This window comes from Caenorhabditis elegans, chromosome IV (assembly GCF_000002985.6).
Source record: "Caenorhabditis elegans chromosome IV".
Classification (NCBI taxonomy): Eukaryota; Metazoa; Nematoda; class Chromadorea; order Rhabditida; family Rhabditidae; genus Caenorhabditis; species Caenorhabditis elegans.
Window position 1 is genome coordinate 15787854 of NC_003282.8, and position 18179 is coordinate 15806032.

General features: G+C 32.4%; 1 protein-coding gene, 69 non-coding genes and 1 pseudogene across 71 annotated transcripts; 54 read left to right on the top strand and 17 right to left on the bottom strand.

Moving 5' to 3' along the window:
• The first annotated feature begins 438 nt into the window (after nucleotides 1-438).
• 21ur-12505 lies at nucleotides 439-459 on the top strand. The gene has a single exon (NR_064201.1).
• 21ur-3195 lies at nucleotides 442-462 on the top strand. Its single transcript, NR_064202.1, has one exon.
• Nucleotides 463-921: 459 nt separating this feature from the next.
• On the top strand, nucleotides 922-942 carry 21ur-9087. Its single transcript, NR_064203.1, has one exon.
• Nucleotides 943-1055: 113 nt separating this feature from the next.
• 21ur-1780 lies at nucleotides 1056-1076 on the top strand. The gene has a single exon (NR_064204.1).
• Nucleotides 1077-1518: 442 nt separating this feature from the next.
• Nucleotides 1519-1539, top strand: 21ur-5459. Its single transcript, NR_064205.1, has one exon.
• A 245-nt stretch (nucleotides 1540-1784) lies between these two features.
• 21ur-10012 lies at nucleotides 1785-1805 on the top strand. Its single transcript, NR_064206.1, has one exon.
• A 173-nt stretch (nucleotides 1806-1978) lies between these two features.
• Nucleotides 1979-1999, top strand: 21ur-8633. The gene has a single exon (NR_064207.1).
• A 6-nt stretch (nucleotides 2000-2005) lies between these two features.
• On the bottom strand, nucleotides 2006-2026 carry 21ur-10361. The gene has a single exon (NR_064208.1).
• Nucleotides 2027-2052: 26 nt separating this feature from the next.
• On the top strand, nucleotides 2053-2073 carry 21ur-7674. The gene has a single exon (NR_064209.1).
• On the top strand, nucleotides 2054-2074 carry 21ur-11852. Its single transcript, NR_064210.1, has one exon.
• A 1218-nt stretch (nucleotides 2075-3292) lies between these two features.
• Y105C5A.1273 (DRBM domain-containing protein) lies at nucleotides 3293-3490 on the top strand (the record flags this gene model as incomplete). The annotated part of the gene is made up of 1 exon (NM_001268949.1): nucleotides 3293-3490. One exon carries the CDS (start codon nucleotides 3293-3295, stop codon nucleotides 3488-3490), a length of 198 nt encoding a protein of 65 aa, NP_001255878.1.
• Nucleotides 3491-3632: 142 nt separating this feature from the next.
• On the top strand, nucleotides 3633-3653 carry 21ur-2294. The gene has a single exon (NR_064211.1).
• A 79-nt stretch (nucleotides 3654-3732) lies between these two features.
• Nucleotides 3733-3753, top strand: 21ur-9696. Its single transcript, NR_064212.1, has one exon.
• Nucleotides 3736-3756, top strand: 21ur-11427. The gene has a single exon (NR_064213.1).
• A 590-nt stretch (nucleotides 3757-4346) lies between these two features.
• On the top strand, nucleotides 4347-4367 carry 21ur-11368. The gene has a single exon (NR_064214.1).
• A 253-nt stretch (nucleotides 4368-4620) lies between these two features.
• Nucleotides 4621-4641, bottom strand: 21ur-15662. The gene has a single exon (NR_064215.1).
• On the bottom strand, nucleotides 4622-4642 carry 21ur-6932. Its single transcript, NR_064216.1, has one exon.
• 21ur-12097 lies at nucleotides 4623-4643 on the bottom strand. Its single transcript, NR_064217.1, has one exon.
• 21ur-4788 lies at nucleotides 4625-4645 on the bottom strand. The gene has a single exon (NR_064218.1).
• Nucleotides 4641-4661, top strand: 21ur-3013. The gene has a single exon (NR_064219.1).
• A 565-nt stretch (nucleotides 4662-5226) lies between these two features.
• On the top strand, nucleotides 5227-5247 carry 21ur-1489. Its single transcript, NR_064220.1, has one exon.
• A 218-nt stretch (nucleotides 5248-5465) lies between these two features.
• 21ur-753 lies at nucleotides 5466-5486 on the top strand. Its single transcript, NR_064221.1, has one exon.
• Nucleotides 5487-5554: 68 nt separating this feature from the next.
• Y105C5A.1276 lies at nucleotides 5555-5644 on the bottom strand. The gene has a single exon (NR_064222.1). It is a non-coding gene; the product is annotated as an Unclassified non-coding RNA Y105C5A.1276 (non-coding RNA).
• Y105C5A.t1 lies at nucleotides 5562-5634 on the top strand. The gene has a single exon. It is a non-coding gene; the product is annotated as a tRNA-Lys (tRNA).
• A 226-nt stretch (nucleotides 5645-5870) lies between the features above and the next one.
• On the top strand, nucleotides 5871-5891 carry 21ur-6292. The gene has a single exon (NR_064223.1).
• A 179-nt stretch (nucleotides 5892-6070) lies between these two features.
• 21ur-2152 lies at nucleotides 6071-6091 on the top strand. The gene has a single exon (NR_064224.1).
• Nucleotides 6092-6229: 138 nt separating this feature from the next.
• On the top strand, nucleotides 6230-6250 carry 21ur-5223. The gene has a single exon (NR_064225.1).
• Nucleotides 6251-6649: 399 nt separating this feature from the next.
• Nucleotides 6650-6670, bottom strand: 21ur-5848. Its single transcript, NR_064226.1, has one exon.
• Nucleotides 6671-6939: 269 nt separating this feature from the next.
• 21ur-5706 lies at nucleotides 6940-6960 on the top strand. The gene has a single exon (NR_064227.1).
• A 64-nt stretch (nucleotides 6961-7024) lies between these two features.
• 21ur-9979 lies at nucleotides 7025-7045 on the top strand. The gene has a single exon (NR_064228.1).
• Nucleotides 7026-7046, top strand: 21ur-13806. The gene has a single exon (NR_064229.1).
• Nucleotides 7047-7137: 91 nt separating this feature from the next.
• Nucleotides 7138-7158, top strand: 21ur-13910. Its single transcript, NR_064230.1, has one exon.
• A 100-nt stretch (nucleotides 7159-7258) lies between these two features.
• On the bottom strand, nucleotides 7259-7279 carry 21ur-797. Its single transcript, NR_064231.1, has one exon.
• A 119-nt stretch (nucleotides 7280-7398) lies between these two features.
• 21ur-13021 lies at nucleotides 7399-7419 on the top strand. Its single transcript, NR_064232.1, has one exon.
• Nucleotides 7420-7659: 240 nt separating this feature from the next.
• 21ur-5415 lies at nucleotides 7660-7680 on the bottom strand. Its single transcript, NR_064233.1, has one exon.
• Nucleotides 7681-7820: 140 nt separating this feature from the next.
• 21ur-7988 lies at nucleotides 7821-7841 on the top strand. Its single transcript, NR_064234.1, has one exon.
• Nucleotides 7822-7842, top strand: 21ur-10222. The gene has a single exon (NR_064235.1).
• Nucleotides 7843-8209: 367 nt separating this feature from the next.
• On the top strand, nucleotides 8210-8230 carry 21ur-6265. Its single transcript, NR_064236.1, has one exon.
• A 151-nt stretch (nucleotides 8231-8381) lies between these two features.
• Nucleotides 8382-8402, top strand: 21ur-3321. Its single transcript, NR_064237.1, has one exon.
• On the top strand, nucleotides 8385-8405 carry 21ur-13969. Its single transcript, NR_064238.1, has one exon.
• A 339-nt stretch (nucleotides 8406-8744) lies between these two features.
• 21ur-2183 lies at nucleotides 8745-8765 on the top strand. Its single transcript, NR_064239.1, has one exon.
• A 184-nt stretch (nucleotides 8766-8949) lies between these two features.
• Nucleotides 8950-8970, top strand: 21ur-10548. The gene has a single exon (NR_064240.1).
• 21ur-11685 lies at nucleotides 8952-8972 on the top strand. The gene has a single exon (NR_064241.1).
• On the top strand, nucleotides 8954-8974 carry 21ur-12976. The gene has a single exon (NR_064242.1).
• On the top strand, nucleotides 8955-8975 carry 21ur-3257. Its single transcript, NR_064243.1, has one exon.
• Nucleotides 8976-9166: 191 nt separating this feature from the next.
• 21ur-2118 lies at nucleotides 9167-9187 on the bottom strand. Its single transcript, NR_064244.1, has one exon.
• A 365-nt stretch (nucleotides 9188-9552) lies between these two features.
• On the top strand, nucleotides 9553-9573 carry 21ur-12988. The gene has a single exon (NR_064245.1).
• Nucleotides 9554-9574, top strand: 21ur-2931. The gene has a single exon (NR_064246.1).
• A 333-nt stretch (nucleotides 9575-9907) lies between these two features.
• On the top strand, nucleotides 9908-9928 carry 21ur-694. The gene has a single exon (NR_064247.1).
• Nucleotides 9929-11198: 1270 nt separating this feature from the next.
• Nucleotides 11199-11260, bottom strand: mir-2217.5. The gene has a single exon (NR_131662.1). It is a non-coding gene; the product is annotated as a pre-microRNA mir-2217.5 (primary transcript).
• Nucleotides 11261-12618: 1358 nt separating this feature from the next.
• Y105C5A.31 lies at nucleotides 12619-12848 on the bottom strand (annotated as a pseudogene). Its single transcript has one exon. A coding segment is annotated over exon 1 (230 nt).
• Nucleotides 12849-14719: 1871 nt separating this feature from the next.
• On the top strand, nucleotides 14720-14740 carry 21ur-12144. Its single transcript, NR_064248.1, has one exon.
• Nucleotides 14741-14844: 104 nt separating this feature from the next.
• Nucleotides 14845-14865, bottom strand: 21ur-3852. The gene has a single exon (NR_064249.1).
• 21ur-9853 lies at nucleotides 14848-14868 on the bottom strand. Its single transcript, NR_064250.1, has one exon.
• Nucleotides 14869-15343: 475 nt separating this feature from the next.
• On the top strand, nucleotides 15344-15364 carry 21ur-9018. Its single transcript, NR_064251.1, has one exon.
• A 357-nt stretch (nucleotides 15365-15721) lies between these two features.
• Nucleotides 15722-15742, top strand: 21ur-2843. Its single transcript, NR_064252.1, has one exon.
• A 135-nt stretch (nucleotides 15743-15877) lies between these two features.
• On the top strand, nucleotides 15878-15898 carry 21ur-9571. The gene has a single exon (NR_064253.1).
• A 247-nt stretch (nucleotides 15899-16145) lies between these two features.
• On the bottom strand, nucleotides 16146-16166 carry 21ur-15546. The gene has a single exon (NR_064254.1).
• Nucleotides 16167-16402: 236 nt separating this feature from the next.
• 21ur-12621 lies at nucleotides 16403-16423 on the top strand. Its single transcript, NR_064255.1, has one exon.
• On the top strand, nucleotides 16404-16424 carry 21ur-9988. The gene has a single exon (NR_064256.1).
• A 179-nt stretch (nucleotides 16425-16603) lies between these two features.
• 21ur-7563 lies at nucleotides 16604-16624 on the top strand. The gene has a single exon (NR_064257.1).
• Nucleotides 16625-16841: 217 nt separating this feature from the next.
• On the top strand, nucleotides 16842-16862 carry 21ur-6690. The gene has a single exon (NR_064258.1).
• A 90-nt stretch (nucleotides 16863-16952) lies between these two features.
• Nucleotides 16953-16973, top strand: 21ur-3466. The gene has a single exon (NR_064259.1).
• Nucleotides 16956-16976, top strand: 21ur-4555. Its single transcript, NR_064260.1, has one exon.
• Nucleotides 16957-16977, top strand: 21ur-853. The gene has a single exon (NR_064261.1).
• A 209-nt stretch (nucleotides 16978-17186) lies between these two features.
• On the top strand, nucleotides 17187-17207 carry 21ur-14106. Its single transcript, NR_064262.1, has one exon.
• A 528-nt stretch (nucleotides 17208-17735) lies between these two features.
• Nucleotides 17736-17756, bottom strand: 21ur-15333. The gene has a single exon (NR_064263.1).
• Nucleotides 17739-17759, bottom strand: 21ur-11109. The gene has a single exon (NR_064264.1).
• Nucleotides 17760-18082: 323 nt separating this feature from the next.
• 21ur-12882 lies at nucleotides 18083-18103 on the top strand. Its single transcript, NR_064265.1, has one exon.
• 21ur-3170 lies at nucleotides 18084-18104 on the top strand. Its single transcript, NR_064266.1, has one exon.
• 21ur-11412 lies at nucleotides 18087-18107 on the top strand. Its single transcript, NR_064267.1, has one exon.
• Nucleotides 18108-18179: the final 72 nt, after the last annotated feature.

The following is an 18179-nucleotide window of genomic DNA, read 5'->3' on the forward strand; positions in this document are numbered from 1 at the left end:
AGCCGTGGACCGCACCTCCGGCGCGGCCCCCGACTTCTGGAGCTGAAAACCAATTTTTCTGAAACTACCGTAATCATACAGTACTCCTACCGTACCACCATTGTACCACTACAGTACCCCGACCATAGGCCTACACTAACCCCAACTCACTATCCCTCCAGAAGCTAAAACTTCGCAGACTACAAAGACTACATAGACTACAAACTATGGACAAACGGAATAAGCGCTTTATATATAGTAAATGATACTTGATGTTGACTAGGAGAATAATATTTTAATGTTTTGATCTTAGAAATATGTTTTTTATTAGGAAAAATGCTCCAATTAGGTGTGTTAATAATGGTCTTATTTGAGAAATATACTTTCTCCAAAAAACAAAAAAATAAAAATTTAACACTGTTTCATAAATATAATTTCATAGGAAGTCAAATTTTTTTGTAATGTATAATACCCTGAACTTCCAACGTTTCCTGACAAAAAATGTTTAAAAAGACGAGGTTAACAGGTATTTTTCGATGAGAAACAAATAGGCGAGAAAAAAGAAATAATTCATTGTGTGCGGTGGAGCGCGATTTCCATTTTTGCTCCCAAAGCCTCAATTATCTTAGTTCCACTGTGCGATATTTCACAGACTCTTTTTTATTTGGGATCTTTTTTCCTTTTTTCAAAAAAAAACATGCTTTAGTATTTTCGGAGATTTTTGCAAAATATAACAATCAAATAAAACAACTTCTGACACTAAAAACTAGAACAATTGTCCAAAAATACTAACGTCAAAACTTTTTTGAGGGAGAAAACACCTATAAAAAAGAACAATTAACTAAAACTCAAAAAGTTTTTAAAAAAGTTTGAAAAAGGAACATAATTTTTTTACAGTTTCCAAAAATTATTAAATTTTATTAGTGGACAGTACGAAAACAATTTATGGATAATGTAACACCAAAGTGAAACAGATTTCATGTGGATTTTGTAGAGCGAGTATAATTTAGTTACAATGAAAAACTTATACATTTTCCAAAAGTTAATAAATACTGTACTATTTAATTATGATCTAGTCTTTTCTAATAATGACGTCATTTATCTCTGAGTTTTAGTACTCGTAGTTGACTACAGAACACATAACCACGCCTGAAAGGGGGGTCACGGAGAATAGCAGGTGACACTATATTGATTGGCACTGTAATATCAACCAAAAATTGAAGTATTTATAAATGAGATACCTGAAATGTTTCTTTCGTGTCAGGACCAGTATCTGTGATTTTGGTAGAAAAATCTATTTTCAGCAAACACTTATTACACGCGTTAAAATTTTATTTGGAAATTAACATTTTTTTCCATTTCAAAATAAAAATTTCGATGTTTCTTTTGAGTTCCGTGTTTTTTTTGAAATATGCCAAAAAAACTGCATTACCGATAAAAACAGTAAAGAAAACAATATAAAGAAAAATTTTAAAAAATAAAATAATTTTTACATTTTTTAAAGGTTTATAAATACTATCAAATTTAATTTTATCTTGATCAGATTGAAATCTAAAATCTGAAAGACTGTATGGAAATGTGAAAAAGTACTGATGTTTTTTGTTAAAACCAATTTTAATTGTTTCTAAGAAAAAGAAAACGGGATAGGTTGTTCTAAAAAAGTGAATCTAAAACTGGAAATTTTTGTTGAAAAGTTCAAAAAATATTTATAATGGGATTGTCAAACTAAATATCAATTTTTGAAATTGCACATATTTTCACTAATTCACTAGGTTTGTAAAAGTAGAAGAAACATTTTTAAATGTTTTCTTATAGGAACGAGTTTTTTTTAAGTTATAAATAAAATTATAGATGAGCATGAAAACTGAAAAGGCGAGCAATACTTTTTTAACTTGATGTTAAAAGTGAAATTCTGGAAATTTTCTATAAAATATCTTGGTCTGAACATTGCCTGTTTCAGCATTGTTTCATAGATTTTTAAACTGAAAAAGAACTTTAATTCGTTTGTGAATTTCACACAAATTTAATTTGTTTCACTTGGTTTTCATTAGGACCACTATGATTATTCAACAATTTTTGAAAGTATTTAGAAACTTCCAAAATTATAGCAAAAAGGACATTTTTCATCATTTTCAAAATTGGTAACTTGTTAGTCACTGAGGTAGCTTTTGCTTAATTTCTGCATTTTTTAAAATAAACTTCCGTACAAGCTAGCATACTTTTTTTGGTATTTTCTGGTATATTTTACCGTGCTGAACAATTTTGTGAAAGAAAAAAGAAGCACTTCATATGATTTTGCAGTACTTTTGAATTTTTGAAAAAAAAACAGCTTTTAGTGCATTTTCAGGATTTTTAAAAAACAAACTTCCGTACAAGCTACCATACTTTGTTTTTACTTTTGCAATTTCAGAGCAATTTCAGCTAGATTGTTTAATTCAAAATTTTTAAAACTAAAACAAATCCAATTTTTTTATTAAAAATGCAAAACTGTTCCGCCAGAGAAACTAAATTTACCAAACATTGAAAAAAAAAAGTTTTTGGAGCGAACTCAATCATCTCGGGTAATATTGCAAATTATTACAGCATTAATTCATGAATATCCGTCGTAATTTTATTCATAATGCAGTTTTCACTGTCCAAGGTCAATTGCTGATCATCTCAGTACCCCTACCGTAAAATTCTACAGTAATACCAACAAAATTGAGGGAGGTTCTCTTTTTTTTCAAATTTGTGTGATCCATCGCCATCCTCGATTTTAGTCCGCTGCAGATTGTTAGAACGGTAAAAAAGAAAAACGTCTTTTAATTTACAGATATGTATGCAAAAATATCTTAAATTCGAAGTTAAAAAAAAATAACATTTCAACTTCATTTTTGGTAGAGAAAAAAATCGTCAAAAACCTTGAAAAAAAATCTGTTTCACCAAGTTTTTAAAATCTCGCAACTATTAACATAAAACGTTTAAAAAAAAAAAGGATTAAAGGACGATCCGTTCTTCAAGTGCTAATGCACTGCGGATCTGGGATTCAGGTACACTGCCTGGTGGTGATCCCTCTGGGCTGTAATTTAAGCCACGTCCTAGCCGGGGACTGTGGCCGATAATCCAGTCGTGGATTGCTCCACTTCCCAATAGAGGCTGGGTGAACCTAGGGGGTGAGGCCGGACTTGAATTCGTGACCTCCAGACTGCTAGCGGCCACCACTACCGACTGAGCTATCACGTTATTAAGTTCATTTGCACTTCAATTGTAGTTCTGAATAAAATCACTTGCTGTGAAAAAACTACGTAACTGCAGCAAAAAATCACAAACCCGCATGCTGTCGGACGCACTAAATCTCGAATCATCTCAAAAAAGCATAAAGAAAAGAAACAAATGTGTTTTGGTAATGACCAATGATCAAATCAAATTGACACGGAGTGGAGGTGACGAGAAGGAAAAAGTGACAGAAAAACGAGCGGCGGTTCTATTTTTGAAGGAAAATTTCAGAGATCTACATTTTTTGAAGTGTTAGAAGGTTTTTTTTTTAATAAATACTTTTTTTTTAATAAAAATGTAAATTCAACTGATTTGTTAATTTTTAAATGCTTTTTTTTTGGAAAAAAAAATTACAGTTTCAAAATATTCAGATAATTTGTATGTTGTAATTTATTCGTTTGTTTTACCATTATTTTAAACAAAAATAGTTATTTTGTGACAAAATATTCTACACTTTCAACTTTCTGTTAAAAGAAAACGGTTTTTTTTATATTTCACTAGTTCTTCAATTACCAATTTTCAATTTTGTCATGAGCTTCGATAGGCATTTTCAATTATTATTTCAACTTTTGATTTCATGCTTCTAAGATTACCCCCAATAACTTGAACTCTCAAAAATCTGTGCACTGCTTTTCTGCGTCTCTTCTCCTCTAACACTCTATCTCTCTCTCTCTAGGCTCAAAATTGATGGATTGACGGAGATGGATACCTGCTGATGTTTCTTTTGTTTTTCAGTAACAAAATACGAGAATTTTTGGGATCTCTGGGAGTTTTTTTGTCTGTTTATGCTTAAGGAAAACTAATAAAGAAAGTATTTTATGAATTTTCGTTCCTTGAAACAGCGATTTTTTTTCAAAATTTTTAATTTTTAATTAATAAACTTTTTTTTGTGATTTATCGAAACATAGATGTGCTGTGCTTTTTTCTGCCGTTCCATACGTGATAAAAGCCAAAAAAAAAATCAAATTTTTATTCAATTTTCCTCTCACTCAAAAATGTCCAATTAGGACTCTATTATAATCGAATTTGTAAGTGCACTTAATTCATTTTTCTCTAAAAATTTTTGCTGTTTCAGCGAATTACAAATAATCAGATTTTTTTTCAAAATTTAGTTTATTATAGATTTTTTTACAACTTGTCTTTTTTCTCTCATTATTCAGAAATAACTTTTTACTTGAAAATTTTAAACTTCATTTTTTCGTGAAATTTGCAGTTTTAGAAAAAATTGCCAAGCTCAATAAATTGCATATTTTATTGAATAGTCAAACTACCAAATATTTTTTAAAGTCAATGAATAGAGTTTTTTCGAAAAAACTTTAAAGTAGAAAAAATCGCGTGATTTTTTCACTCAAAAATTAACCATTTCAAATAATTAATATAAATTCGACTTTTTTGCGAAGAAGTAATAATAAGGGTGTCCCGTAAAAAAAAAATTCAAGGTCATGTTGAAACAGGAAATTTTGGAGAAATTAAAAATTTAGGAATTTTTCTTTAATTTCTCGAATTTCGCAAGTTTTCACAAAAAATGTTTTCAAATTAATCTTTGACTCTTTTCCTCTCCCTACAAAAAACAAAACTTTCAAAAAGCGACTCCAGTCCTTATGGAAAAGAAGATGAATTACCCCTCATTTTAGTCTTTTCTAGAGAGTGGAGAACATGACATGATCTACTAACTAGTAAATGATCAGAGTTCCAAGTTTTCCTGTGCAAATGACATTTTTAAGTGAGCTTCTTCAAAAATAAATTGTTTTTTTTCTATGCACTTTGGAAGGTTGGAACTTGTAGGTGATTAGGCTTTGAAAACTTTGAACCAGTTTTTCTTAATTTAATAAAATAAAAAGTTTTCACCACATTTTTTTTCTTTTTTCCAATGAAAATTTGAAATAAACTGTGTTCAACCACTGTCAATCGAGTTTCGGAGAAAAAAGGGTAAAAATAAATTTGTTCTGCTTCAAAAGGTTTTTTTAAAGTTTCATATTTTTCCGTAATTACTGCAGTTTTTGATGACAGCAAAATTAAAATGTTTTCACACTTGGTTTTGGTTTTTATATATATTTAGTTTCCATGTTTTACGAATTTTCTGAGTTTATTAAATTTTAAAACTTGGGTTCTGTACTAAAATTGTTATGTTTATAGATTTAAAAAAAGTTAATATTTTTAAAATTGAGCACTAAATTAACTTTACTGTTTCTTGATGCGTTCAAATAAGTATTGATCTTTTTTTCGTTCGATAAACAAGATTAGCTATGATTTTTTTTTATTGAAAATAGGCTGCCTGAGTACACTAAGTCGCATTCTTCAAGACACGAGTTGCCGACTTGCTCGCCGCCCGGTTAGCTCAGTCGGTAGAGCACCAGACTCTTAATCTGGTTGTCGCGGGTTCGAGCCCCGCATTGGGCTTACTTTTTTGGAATTGAATCGTTTTAGAATATTTGAAGTTTTTCGGTGGCAAATTAATGGGAGTCTTCTTTTTTAAATTTTACGAAATACGATTTTTCTCCAATTTTTTAAATTGTTCCAGTAAATGAATCTCAATTCTTCTGTGTAGACAAAAATATGTACATTTTTTGAAATGGTTTCACTTCATTTTGCTGTTTCACTTTGTTCATTTATTGTTCCCACATTTTTCAAATCAATCGCTACGCTTTTTCCTTTTATCTTAATGTCTTTTTTATCGTAATAAGGATGCTTTTTTTTGAAAAATGATGTATGGTACGACATCTTCCGGGTATTATATACTTTTGCAGCTTGTTTTTGGATTTTTTTAAAATATGATTTCACAAAAAATTTCTGTTTCGTGTGTATCATGTAAAATATGAATATGAGCGTGTGATGTTGAAATTTGCGGCCTTGTTGGATAAATTGAAAAGTATTTAGTTTGTAATTTGATACATTTAGCCATATTTCTTTTAGCAGAGTTCATTAAATTGCCGATTTTTTTCAAATTCGCTGTTTCACATTCACCAGATATTTTCTCTCATTTCTGATAATTTGATACTTTCTCTTTTAACAAGCTCTAGAATTCAGAATTAATTTTAACTTCTAAGGACGCTCCGTTTTCTCTGACTCGGCCCATTCGATAAAATTTTGTTTCCTTGTAGTACATGGCGCAGGCGGTAAGAGCATTAGTTGAAATTTTTTTCTCCTGGGTTCGATTCTCGCGGTGGCACAAATATTTTGTCAGTTGAGCACTGCAAAATGTTGGAATTTTTCCGCCATTTGAAAATCAAAAAAAAAAAAACCGAAAATCTCAGAACCCTCCGCATCAAAACTCAACTTGTTTGTTTTCAACCTCTCTCTTCTCATTTCTTTTCCCCCAATTTCTCCTATTTTTGGACATTTTGAATGTTTTTCGGAAATGACTTTTCCTTCTTTGCTTTTCCTGAAGGTTTCTTGCATTTTACAAGCCACGAGCATATCTTAATATCTTCAAAGATTGGTTATTTGAGAATTCGGAAAATTTTGCAACTTCCTGGAACAGACAAATTTTTTAAGTAATTTTAAATTTTATAGAAACTGTTTCAAATAAGAGGTTGTTTGTGTGAGTGTGTGACAACTAACTAATGTTTTGCAGCCGACATTTACCGAGTTGCGCCACTTGCTTGCACATGAGTGGGCAACCCGTGAGATGTCGGATCAAAAAAGTTAAATTTTTTCGTACTCTTTCACATTGATGCCAAAACGGATTCAGTTTTTCCAAAACATTCTTACTGAATTAGAAAACGGATTTTCAATTATTTTGAGCATGTTTCCAAAAACTTTTTAAAAAATACAATATTTTGAATGATAGTTTTTTAATTGATCAACAAAATTCTACTTTTTTTTCAAAATATCCAAGTTCAAATGACTTTTCTCATGTTTCACCATGTTCATGAGCACCCAGAAGTTTTCATTAATAATTATTTTGTTTCTTGTTTTACAAAGATAGTTTGAAGTTCAACTTGTGCTCTCTGTGCAAAAACCACTCAAAAAGTCAATTATTTTTGTGTTCCAACTTTTTCCAACTTTTTGTTTTAGTTTTTGAACCCTGCAAACAATCGGTACACCATTTTTGCTATTGAAGGACTCCACTTATTAACTTGGAGAAAGCGTGGACATTTTACGTAGTTAAAATTTTTTCTGTTTCAAAAAGCGAACATGAAATTTGTTTCTTAAGTGGAACGCTTATTTTAGCTTTAAGAATAAATTTAAAAAAAAACAGTAAAAAATGATCAGTGTCCTTTGTGCAAAAGAAAACAAGAGAGCCCAATAAAACAAAATCGTTAGACTTTTTCTTTTGTGTGCCACTTACTTTGAGAATGCATTTTGCAGGTTAAAAGGTTAAGTTTAGTTGAAAATATTTCAGTGCCTCTGGTTGAGGACTTTTTGCTAAATTCGTAATTTTTAACAAAGCCCGTAGCTTCCTGAAATCTGTTTGTTTTTCAATTTACATGTGAAAATTTACGAACGGTTTTTATAACAGGAGCATTCAATTTACCAACTTGATGAAACCGCACAAATTTTTTGAATCAATACATGATTTTCATGATCAAAATTTTTTACTGTTTCAAGGAATGCATATATTTTGTTCTTAATTTTGTCTTGAATTTTGGTCTTTTTATCAAACGAATTCTTCTTAAATCGTGAACAAGAAGTTTATTATGTTCAAAAAATCCAATAAACATTTTGAAAAAAATTGTGAAACAACTCATGAAACCAAGATTTGGGCGGAGCCTAATTTCAATTTGCAATTTTTTTCGATTTTTCTTTCCATAATATCCAAGATAGAATCGTTCACAGTTAAATTGAAAATAATGTTCATTCAGAATTATACATACCCAAATTTAGGCCCCGCCCAAATCTTGATTTTATTTAAAATAATTTGGTTTTGGACCTAAAAATAGTAACACTACGTCTAATTTCATAGTTTTCAAAAATTTGCAAAATTTAATGTTTCAAAAACTTGATACTTATTTTACATGCATCTAAAAGCTAATCCCTGCAGCGATTGGAAGATTTAATTTGTATTTCTGACGTCATCGAGTGACCCACGCAAAATAAAACAGTTTAGCTTGATATAAAGTTAAAAATTGTTAGTTTTTTCCGAAAGTTAAGTGTTCACTATTTCAAACAGTTTTTAAAGTTTTTAAGGTAATTCTGAGTTTTGCTGATTTGAGTGAATGTGTTAAAATTACATTTATCGTTCCATATTAAAAAAATAGAATTTTCCTTATTCTGATCACTTACTAAAAATCATAACTAGAATGTATCTACAAAAAACCACAAAGTGTGCCTGGCTTAAAACGAAATTAAAAAGCCGAGCTTCAGTTGATCACCAGATTTGATAGTATTTTTGTGATAGTTTTTGAAATTTTTAATTTTTAATTTAAAACATATCAAGTTTAAACATATCAAGAAAACATAATTCCTCTTTAATTCACTATAAGAAACTGCATAATCTTTTACTCTGAAAATTAAAAAAATTACTGTTATAGAAGTGTCGTATATAACTTTATAACTTTTTGTGCAAGTGGGCAGCCCGTGCTTAAACCGATTCAAAAACCGTAGTATTAAAGATTTCTTAAATACAACCAAATTAAACAAAAAAAAACGAGGCTTTGACAAAAAATTTTTTTTCAATATTTAAATCAGAAAATAAACGAAAATAGAGAAGTCAGATTTTATAATTTATACATTTTCTAAATCTCGTTAAATTACTTTCCTTTTTTATTATATTTTATTCCTTCCTTTTGATCCCCATATTTTTCCAGTAACTGACGTCACTTTTACTCTGTTTCTCTCTCTTTTTCACCAGAAACTCCCAACTTTTTGGGTTGTCAACTTGTCTTGTAATGTCACTCAACTCTATCAGCCTTGAACCTGGTGAACTTTATTTTTCTAGTGGTACCACTTAAAAATCTTGATTTGTGAACTTTTTCCACTAGTTTTTATTACTGCAAAGACACTAGCTTCACTAGCTTTGGCAAGTCTCCAAACAATTATTAACTACATGAAACAGACAAATATTTTTTAAATTAAATTATCTTTCGGTTGCAAAATAGTCTGAAATTTGAATTCATTGCAATATTGTTGGGGTAGGCAGAGTCTACAAATATCATTTGCCTACCTCTTACCTGCCTGCCTGACAATTTCAAACCATTTCTTTTTTATTTCGACGGAAATTTATATTTCGAAAAATATGTAATTTTGTTCTATACCCTATATGATATTAAATTGAAAACTTCAGAAGTTTTTTAAAGTTACAATTTATTTTTTTCTGCAAATTTTTTGCACTGCTTCACTATTTCTATTTAAACTCGTGTAATTCTTGCAAGGGGATTCCAACAAATGTTGTTTTTTTGATAGAATAACGGAGATTTGTCAAGAACCGGACATCATTTCCTAATTATTTTGTTACAAAACTGGAAAAAAAATCATTGTAAACTTTTAACAGTCATGTTTGGTAAATTGATACTGTTTTTTGTAATTTTGAGCAGTAGAACTGTAGATGTGAAAATGTCAGAAAATCTATATATTTTGAGAGAGTTTTGAGAAATTGATAAAATTAAATGTCGTAATCGTATCAAAAAAATAATTCAAATCGTTAAAAAAAAGTGAAATTCCAAGATATCATAAATGCGAATTTTTTCAGTTTTACAGTGTTGTTAAACGTTTCATGTTAATGAAGAAGAATTATTCTCCATCTGACGTTATGAGATTTTAAATTTTATTAAAATTCCAACTGAATTAGTACCTACTAAATTATTTTTTTTTCTCCGTGAGAAAAACATCTCAAATAGTTATTTTAAATTCTGCAATGGTTTTTAAAAACTTGCAAAATTTGAAAAAATTTACTGTTACCAAACAGTCATAACTTGTTCAGATCTGAAACTTGCAGATTTTCTAAGACCTGTTTATTATTTGTTCCGCATTAATTATCACTAATATAGTGTGGTATAGGTACGTGATAATTGATAATAATTGGGGATTTTGCGCGTGGCGCCCAAATTTGAATTCGATAAGATAAGGGCCTCGAAATTTTGATTACGGGTAATTAGTATCCTGGTGGGTGGGTCCAATCGTTTCCATCGCAGTCGTTTCTCCTCGGTTCTGATCGTCGTCGATACACTGGTGGCTGAGCGGAGAGTGACGTCGAAGACTGCTGTCTGTCGTGGGAAAACTGAAAAACTTGTGCAGAATTATGGGTTACTGAGCCATATAGGCGTGTTTCCTTAAAACAATCATATAAAACACGTATTTCCTTAAATCAATAATACAAAAACTTCTCTGTTAATCCTAAGTCGTAGCTAATCGCCTTGCAATACTGCATCCCTGAAGAGCAATGCGGCCTGAGGAAAACGGTCCAGAATGGAGATCTACATTCCTCCCTATTTTTCTCATCTTCTTTCTTCTCTCCTTTCTCCGACCGAATACAGCACTGCATAGACGAAGGCTGACGATCCTGGACCCGAAATTCGGAGCCGCCTTCCCAAATGTGTCACGATGTCCGACGGCTGAGCGATGCAAATATGAAATCTGAAGAATGGGCGCTAGTCCAATTATTATTATCTGAAACTGAATATTTAGTAAATTCGCTGGTTTGTCTTCAATTCCGATGTTTGAAGTGCTGGGATCGGCGTCCTTTACCGGTTTTTGTTCGAAATTTTTAATGGGAAATAAGTCAAAAGCTATATATCGTATCTAGGTTCATAAATTTTCCGAAAAACACCTGATTTTTTCAATATTTGTCCAAAATTTGAACCTGCATTTGATAATTCGTGTTTCCTTGCGGCATCCGGCGCCGGAAAAGAAGTCGTGCGAAACTCGAAATCTCGAAGAACGTCGATGTTTCTGTGGTCTCTATAGATGAAAACATAAGTCTCTGCAAAATAGATCATTATTCAAACTTCGAAACTGGCTCCACGAGCCCAAATCCGAAAATATTTTACTCTACAGAACTGCAAAAATGAAGCTTCCCGGCTACCGCCGAAACAAGCACAAGGGTCAACCTGCTATTGTTGCAGATTGACACCGACTGCCCACTCTGGCGGAATCTGAAGGAAAATGAAGGCTCACCTGATGCCAATCAACTTACGGTGTAATCAAAATTTATGGATAGTTCATAATGTCCTCACGGAGGATTGGAAAATAGTGTAGGTGCATGGCACTTTGGAATAACAGATGTGTGGGGCGGGCGGGTGGGAACCAACACGTAGAATGGTGGAAAAACGCCGCTGCGGCCAAGGCAAGATTTCATCGCGTCGAGACCCTTCGAACACTAAAGGCGATGCGCCTTTAAGCTGGCGCTACGATACTCGCTCCGCTTTCTCGGGGAAAACATATAATTCTCGGTTCGCTTCGCTCTCCGAAAAATAGTTTTCCCAGTTCAAGCTGCGCTCTTGTCAACACGAAATTTATGGTATTATGGGTTTATTTTTTGGGTTATAGTGTGGTATAGGGTAGAACATGCAGAGCCTGGGGCTATAGAGGTCAAGTCTTAGTGTGTCTCGACCGAAAGTATGACGGAAAAAGTTACGTACATAAAATCTTGACAGGATACCAACCCTTTAATACCCAATTAATTGAGATAAAAACACTGCGTAGAAATATCCGATTACACTCATCTGTGTGACTTTAAACTCAGGGAGGACGGGTCCCTCTGCCTGTAACTGCCACGTCATATCCATATCAGGATCAAACCTCTCGGATAACCGTGACTTAATTCTGAACCAATTATAGCAAGGTAAAATGAGAAATGAAATACAAATTACTTCACGGTCTGTGAATTTCTTGTCCAGTCTTGTGGGGCTGTTGCGCAGACGTGTGTAATTCCTACGTCCACTTGCGGTACTTCTACATTATCTTTCACAAAACTAACGAAGCCTCGTCGTCAATAATAGTATGCAACGGAAATTAGTTTGAAACTAAATCCATGAAAAACGAGTAGGCAAAGAAACCAAAGAAGTATACAGCTAGTTTACGTATACCAGAACACGGCCTCTCGTTAATCCTGATTTAGCAGACGACAAAAGAGAGAATATACGCGCGACTCGATATGATAACTGCCTAGATCGACCGCTTAACAGTATAGGATAAAAACTGATAGAAAGAGTCAAGCACCGGAATCTCCCTTTTTCAGCTCCGCCCCTGCCAACTTCCTACATAAACTTGGATGCCTGCTATGTAAACTTGCTCTACTCCTACGTAGTCTGCGTCGTGATTATAGCGGGAACGGGGTTAGTTGAAAAACGGCAATCATGAAATTCGCGGGAAAACAAAGGATAACATCTAGAGGGAGTAAATAAATACGTGATCTCGAAACACGCAGCGACACTGAAAAAATATCACCTCTTAAAAAATAAAACATGATATAAATGACAACTGTTCGGCTTGGAGCCCCTGGGGCCCGAAATGTAGCTATTCCATATCTTCTGACTATCCGTATACGTTCGATGCTTTTCAAAGAGCCAATTCAAAATCGAACTTCCAGTCTGGCTTTTCATCACTCCTACGTAGGTCTGCGCCACTCTTACATAGGCCTGCGCCACTGTTACGTAGCCCTGAGCCACTCTTGCGGAGACCTGCGCCACTCTTACGTAGACTCGCGTTTCTCCTTAGTAATCTTGCGCTAGTCCTTCATAGACTTGTAGAAATCCTACGTAATCAAGAGAAGTAGATACACCGGAAAAAAGAGAACACGAGATACCTTGAAAAACAATAGATAACGGAAAAGTAAATTGCGAAATCTACCGGTAATCTAATCGTACACACACAAACCAGCTGACGGATTATCTCCATAACTGAAATCAGAATATACTCGAGACTCACGGAGTCGACTTTGTACTCCTATACACTCTGATCTGGCTCAACCAGTCAATATAAAAGCGACATAAATGCACGATAATATTTCTCATTCAACTAATGTAGCCGAATTGGACTTGATAACAGCCCTGCCGTGGCCTGAACTCGTAATTTCGCGATAAAGAATTGCTCTTTCTGCGATGTGGACTCCGGTTACCTGGTAACCACAAAGGAAATCATCCACAAAATTCTCTCGATAATTGTTATCGGAATATTCACAAGACTCATGGAGTCACTTTCACATAAAAACGTATGCCTTTCACTCGATAGAAAGTCTTTCTTGGGACCTGGTCCATCATATCATGATTTTTTAACGCGAAAATTACCAAAGCAGCTTGTTAGAGATAAATAGATAAAGAGATAGGGAGAGCGAGTGCGCGAGTGCACGAAAAACGGAAAGAGAAAAGTTAAAGAGCGATAAGAGGGAGAGAGCGATAAACGAAAAATTATATAGTAAAAAAGCTTGGATAAAATAACAATACCGAAAAGAGCGCGTATGACAGAGAGATAGAGAAGAGACAGAAACGAACATATATTCTCCAAGATGAGAGAGAACCACTGACCATTTCGAAATGAACAGAAAACTTAATGAAGTGCCCAAAATGCAGGGGAAAATCAGCCTTTGAGCTTCCGAAAGTACACTTCCTGAGCGTTACAAGTAAAAACTGAGAATTTAAATGAATTCCTCCTGCAAATCCTGCATCTGGTCAGATTACTCTTGAAAAACGTAAAAATTACCACATTTTTATCATTACGAAACGAGAAAAACGCTTGAAACGCAACAGAATCGAGTAAAATCGATAAATAACCTAACAACTACTAAAAAATTGATAAAAATACAATAACATCAAAGAAAAATCCAAAAAAAATCGATGCAAATCGATAAAATCACGTCCTTTTTCGTTACCAACACGTAGAATGGTGACAAAACGCCGCTGCGGCCAAGGCAAGATTTCATCGCGTCGAGACCCTTCGAACACTAAAGGCGATGCGCCTTTAAGCTGGCGCTACGATACTCGCTCCGCTTTCTCGGGGAAAACATATAATTCTCCATCTGACGTTATGAGATTTTAAATTTTATTAAAATTCCAACTGAATTAGTACCTACTAAATTATTTTTTTTCTCCGTGAGAAAAACATCTCAAATAGTTATTTTAAATTCTGCAATGGTTTTTAAAAACTTGCAAAATTTGAAAAAATTTACTGTTACCAAACAGTCATAACTTGTTCAGATCTGAAACTTGCAGATTTTCTAAGACCTGTTTATTATTTGTTCCGCATTAATTATCACTAATTACAAGACGCTTTTCTCATTTTCATTTTGATGACGTCATTTTGTATTTCTATTTTCAAAAGTTGAATTAAACTGAGATTAGAGAAATTTCCAAGCAAATATTATTGGTAAAACGTGGTTTTGAAATAATTGGAAAAAATTATGTTTCCAATGGTATTAAAAGAATTCTAGTCCGGAAAAGCTGCTTCACAAGATAAACCAGTTTGAAATCAAAATTTTGCTATAAAATACTTTATCAGAAATTGTCAAACCGGATTTTTTGCAAAAACATTCTAAAAAATTTATTTCACAATAAAATCATAATCTGCTTTGAAAAAGTGTTAAATGTTTATAGGTAAATACTAAGAATAATTAAATAATCGTAAATCGTAAAAATTACCATTAAACTACTCAAAATTCGGTCTATTTTTTATTCTGAAATAAGTCGAAAATGATTTTTTTTAATTAGGTAAAAAGCAAAGAGAAATTTTTATAGTTTAATAAACAATCCTTTCTAAGCAGATGTAACCGACAAATAAAAAAACTATAACAACACTGTAAAACAGTTTCAAAAACTTTTTAATTTTAAAAAAATTTAATTTTTTTTCAAGTTATTAAAATTAAATAAAGTATTTTGTCAACTTCAAAATACTGCAAAACTTTCAAGGTTTTGAAAACCGGTTTTTTTTTGAAAAAATATTTATCCAGTATTGATCAACAGTATTTTTTAATAAAAAGTCGAACAATTTTTATGGGAAAATGAAGGATATGATAAAGTCTAAAGTTTTCGTTAGCTTTCCCGTTAAAAAGTATAACAACATATGACAAAAGACCTGAAAACTTTGCAATTTTTTAAATTTATAATTGACCCCACTACATTTTTCGTGGACACAGTGCCATAAGCTTTGGATCAAAAACCGAATTTTCAATTATAAAATATTCAATGAATACTGTTTCACATATTTGATATTTGTGGATGTTGTTTTATCAAAACATTCTTTTATTTTACAGTTTTGATGAATTATTTTTATGAGTTTACAACTTTCAGATTACAGTAAATTACACCCTTATTATTATTTTTTCAATTTAAGATGTCATTTTTGCTTCAAGCCAATCAGAAAATTAAAAAAAGGCAACACAATATTGAAAGTTTCTATAAACAACATATAACTCAAATTCGTAAATTTTTCTATCAAAATAGCTGCAGCGCCCGACACTTGTCGGGTTGCACAACTGTTGGTGGAACCCGGGAGCTGTCGGGTGCTGAGCATGCACCATATTTGTGAAAAGTAACGTTATTCAAACAATTTTTAATTGGGATATTCTTACAGTTTCCATAAGTTAATTTAATCGGGGGTTTTTTTTAAATTTTAATGCGTAACCGTTTCTGTGTGATAACTTTTAAAAACATTTTTTCTTGTGATTTTCTGGTGTTTCTTAGTGTTACGATGAAAACTAGAAGAAATTGCAATTTAAAATTTTTACTGTTTCGATGTGGTCTTAATTGTAATTTGTATGGGTAATATTCAGTTTAGTACTCCATTTGTTTTGATTAGCTGTAAAATTGAGTAAAAATGATATTCCTGATTTTTCTACCAATAATTAAATTGTTCTGTTTTTCTTATTTTGTATACATTTTTTCTAAAGCATTGTTTCTATGCCACATAACTGGCTAGCCTGGAAGTATAGAGGTATGCGGTATGCTAACTTCAGTCTGGTAATGACTTACTGTACGATTGTTGTAGTGGTACGTTAGGGGGAACTGTAGGCTAAGCATTCAGCTGAACTCTTTTTTTTGCCAAACAAATGATGATTTTTATCGATATTTAACTGAACGGTTTCTTAATTTAGAATACATAAAACAGGAATCACAATTTTCTTGTTTTTTTTATTCATTTTGTTTAATTCATTTTTAATTAATTATCTCAGTGTGACTTCATATAATTTTTGTGAGTTTTTCAAAGTTAAACACAACAAATTAAACAAAATAGAAATATTTTTTCTCTGCACTGTTTCACTATTATCATTTTTGGTTTCACAATTTTTAGAACAGTGTTTTTCCAAATTGTGCATTATTATGAATTTTTTAGTAGTACCTTTTTTTTAAAGTAACTACTTGAATTCCAAAATTAACTTTCTAAACAGTTCACATGATTGCACTTCAAAAGTGTCATGTCAATTTTCCCAGTAATCGTTGCTGGAACAAATTACTGTTTCAAAACATTCAGAAATGGTTTTGATTGGCTGATTTTCCAATCGTTTTTGGAAAAAAAAACTGTTTTAAAAATGCTCAGAGTTCAGCAGATATAGTTTTCAAACGATCACAATTACTATTTATTAAATGTTTGCTTTGAACAAGTTTTTAAATATTTATTTCAGTTTTTGGAATACTGTTTTGAAGTTGTATCATATAGTACGTAACATTGAAAAATTAAATAAAATCACAATCTGTTTCAAATAAGTATTAAAACAACCTCACTATTTACGACCCCACTTGTCAATTCAAAAATTTCTTCTTTTCAGCTTTTCAAATTTTTTAAATTTTTTCAAACGTTTTCCAAGCTGTTTCATCATTCTTTTCAAAAGAGTCTTGAAATTGTCATAATAATTGTGCTACTCTTTGGTCATAGAAAATTGCCATAAAAATACTCAAAATTCAGTCTATTTCTGAATTTTGAATCGAGCCCAAAAAATAAAATTTCCGTTTAAATGAGAAAAAGAGCAAAGAGCAGTTCTTGGGAAAAGTATAAGAATTGTCATATATCTTTTTAATACATCTTTTTGAGAACAAAAGTGTTTTGGCAAGATTGTAAAACAGAGTACACTTTTTGAATGTTAATTTAATTTCTATCTTCGAATTTTCTTGTTCCATCAACTCACTGATTATGGAAGGATTACTGTAGAAAGTTGACAACTAGCTTTTAGCGTTCAAAGGTACCTGAACTAGAATTTGATAACTTTTGGTAGGGGTGCTGTAGGGGTACAATACACTCAAAATAAAAAAACTGCGTGGCGTGTACTGCAGAAAACCTCAAATTTAGGCCCCGCCTTTTTCTCGTCCACTCACGGAGAAAAGGCAAAAATCCGGGGTCCAACCAATATCAGGCCGCCGACATCCTACGGGTTCCGCGCGTCGCTATGTTTAACTCACAGCGGGCGGAGACAGCTCGCCACGCCCACATCGAGTTAAACGCAGCGGCGCGCGGAACCCGTAGGATGTCGGCGGCCTGATATTGGTTGGTCCCCGGATTTTTGCCTTTTCTCCGTGAGTGGACGAGAAAAAGGCGGGGCCTAAATTTGAGGTTTTCTGCAGTACACGCCACGCAGTTTTTTTATTTTGAGTGTAACTCTTCATATTAAATGTTACAGCTATGAAGCTTAATTTAAAAAAACTCGCTCGGAAGAGCTATCAACATTCAACTGAACAAGTGTTTACTATATAGACTACGTGAAACATTTGGAAAAGTACAATTATTTTCAACCCTTTTTACTGCACTTTTTGCAATTTTTTAAATATTTTTTTTAATACAAAAAATTTCCAAAATTCTGACCTAGTATTCGGTTGCTCTATGCTCTTTAGCCGTGTTAGGAATGCAGTAGTTATATTTTTGTTATGACCGCCAGAATAAGTTCTTTATTGGGGAGAAACTCAGATGAGGACAAGATTTTTGTGTCAAAAATCAATAAATACTGTTTCACAGTTTCAATATTTATGGATGATTTTTCATTTAAACATTGATTGACGACGTGGCTATCATGAATAAATTGTTTTTTCCCACAATAGTTTTGTTCATATTAATCGTTTTTCTATACAACTTTTAAAAATTTCAAA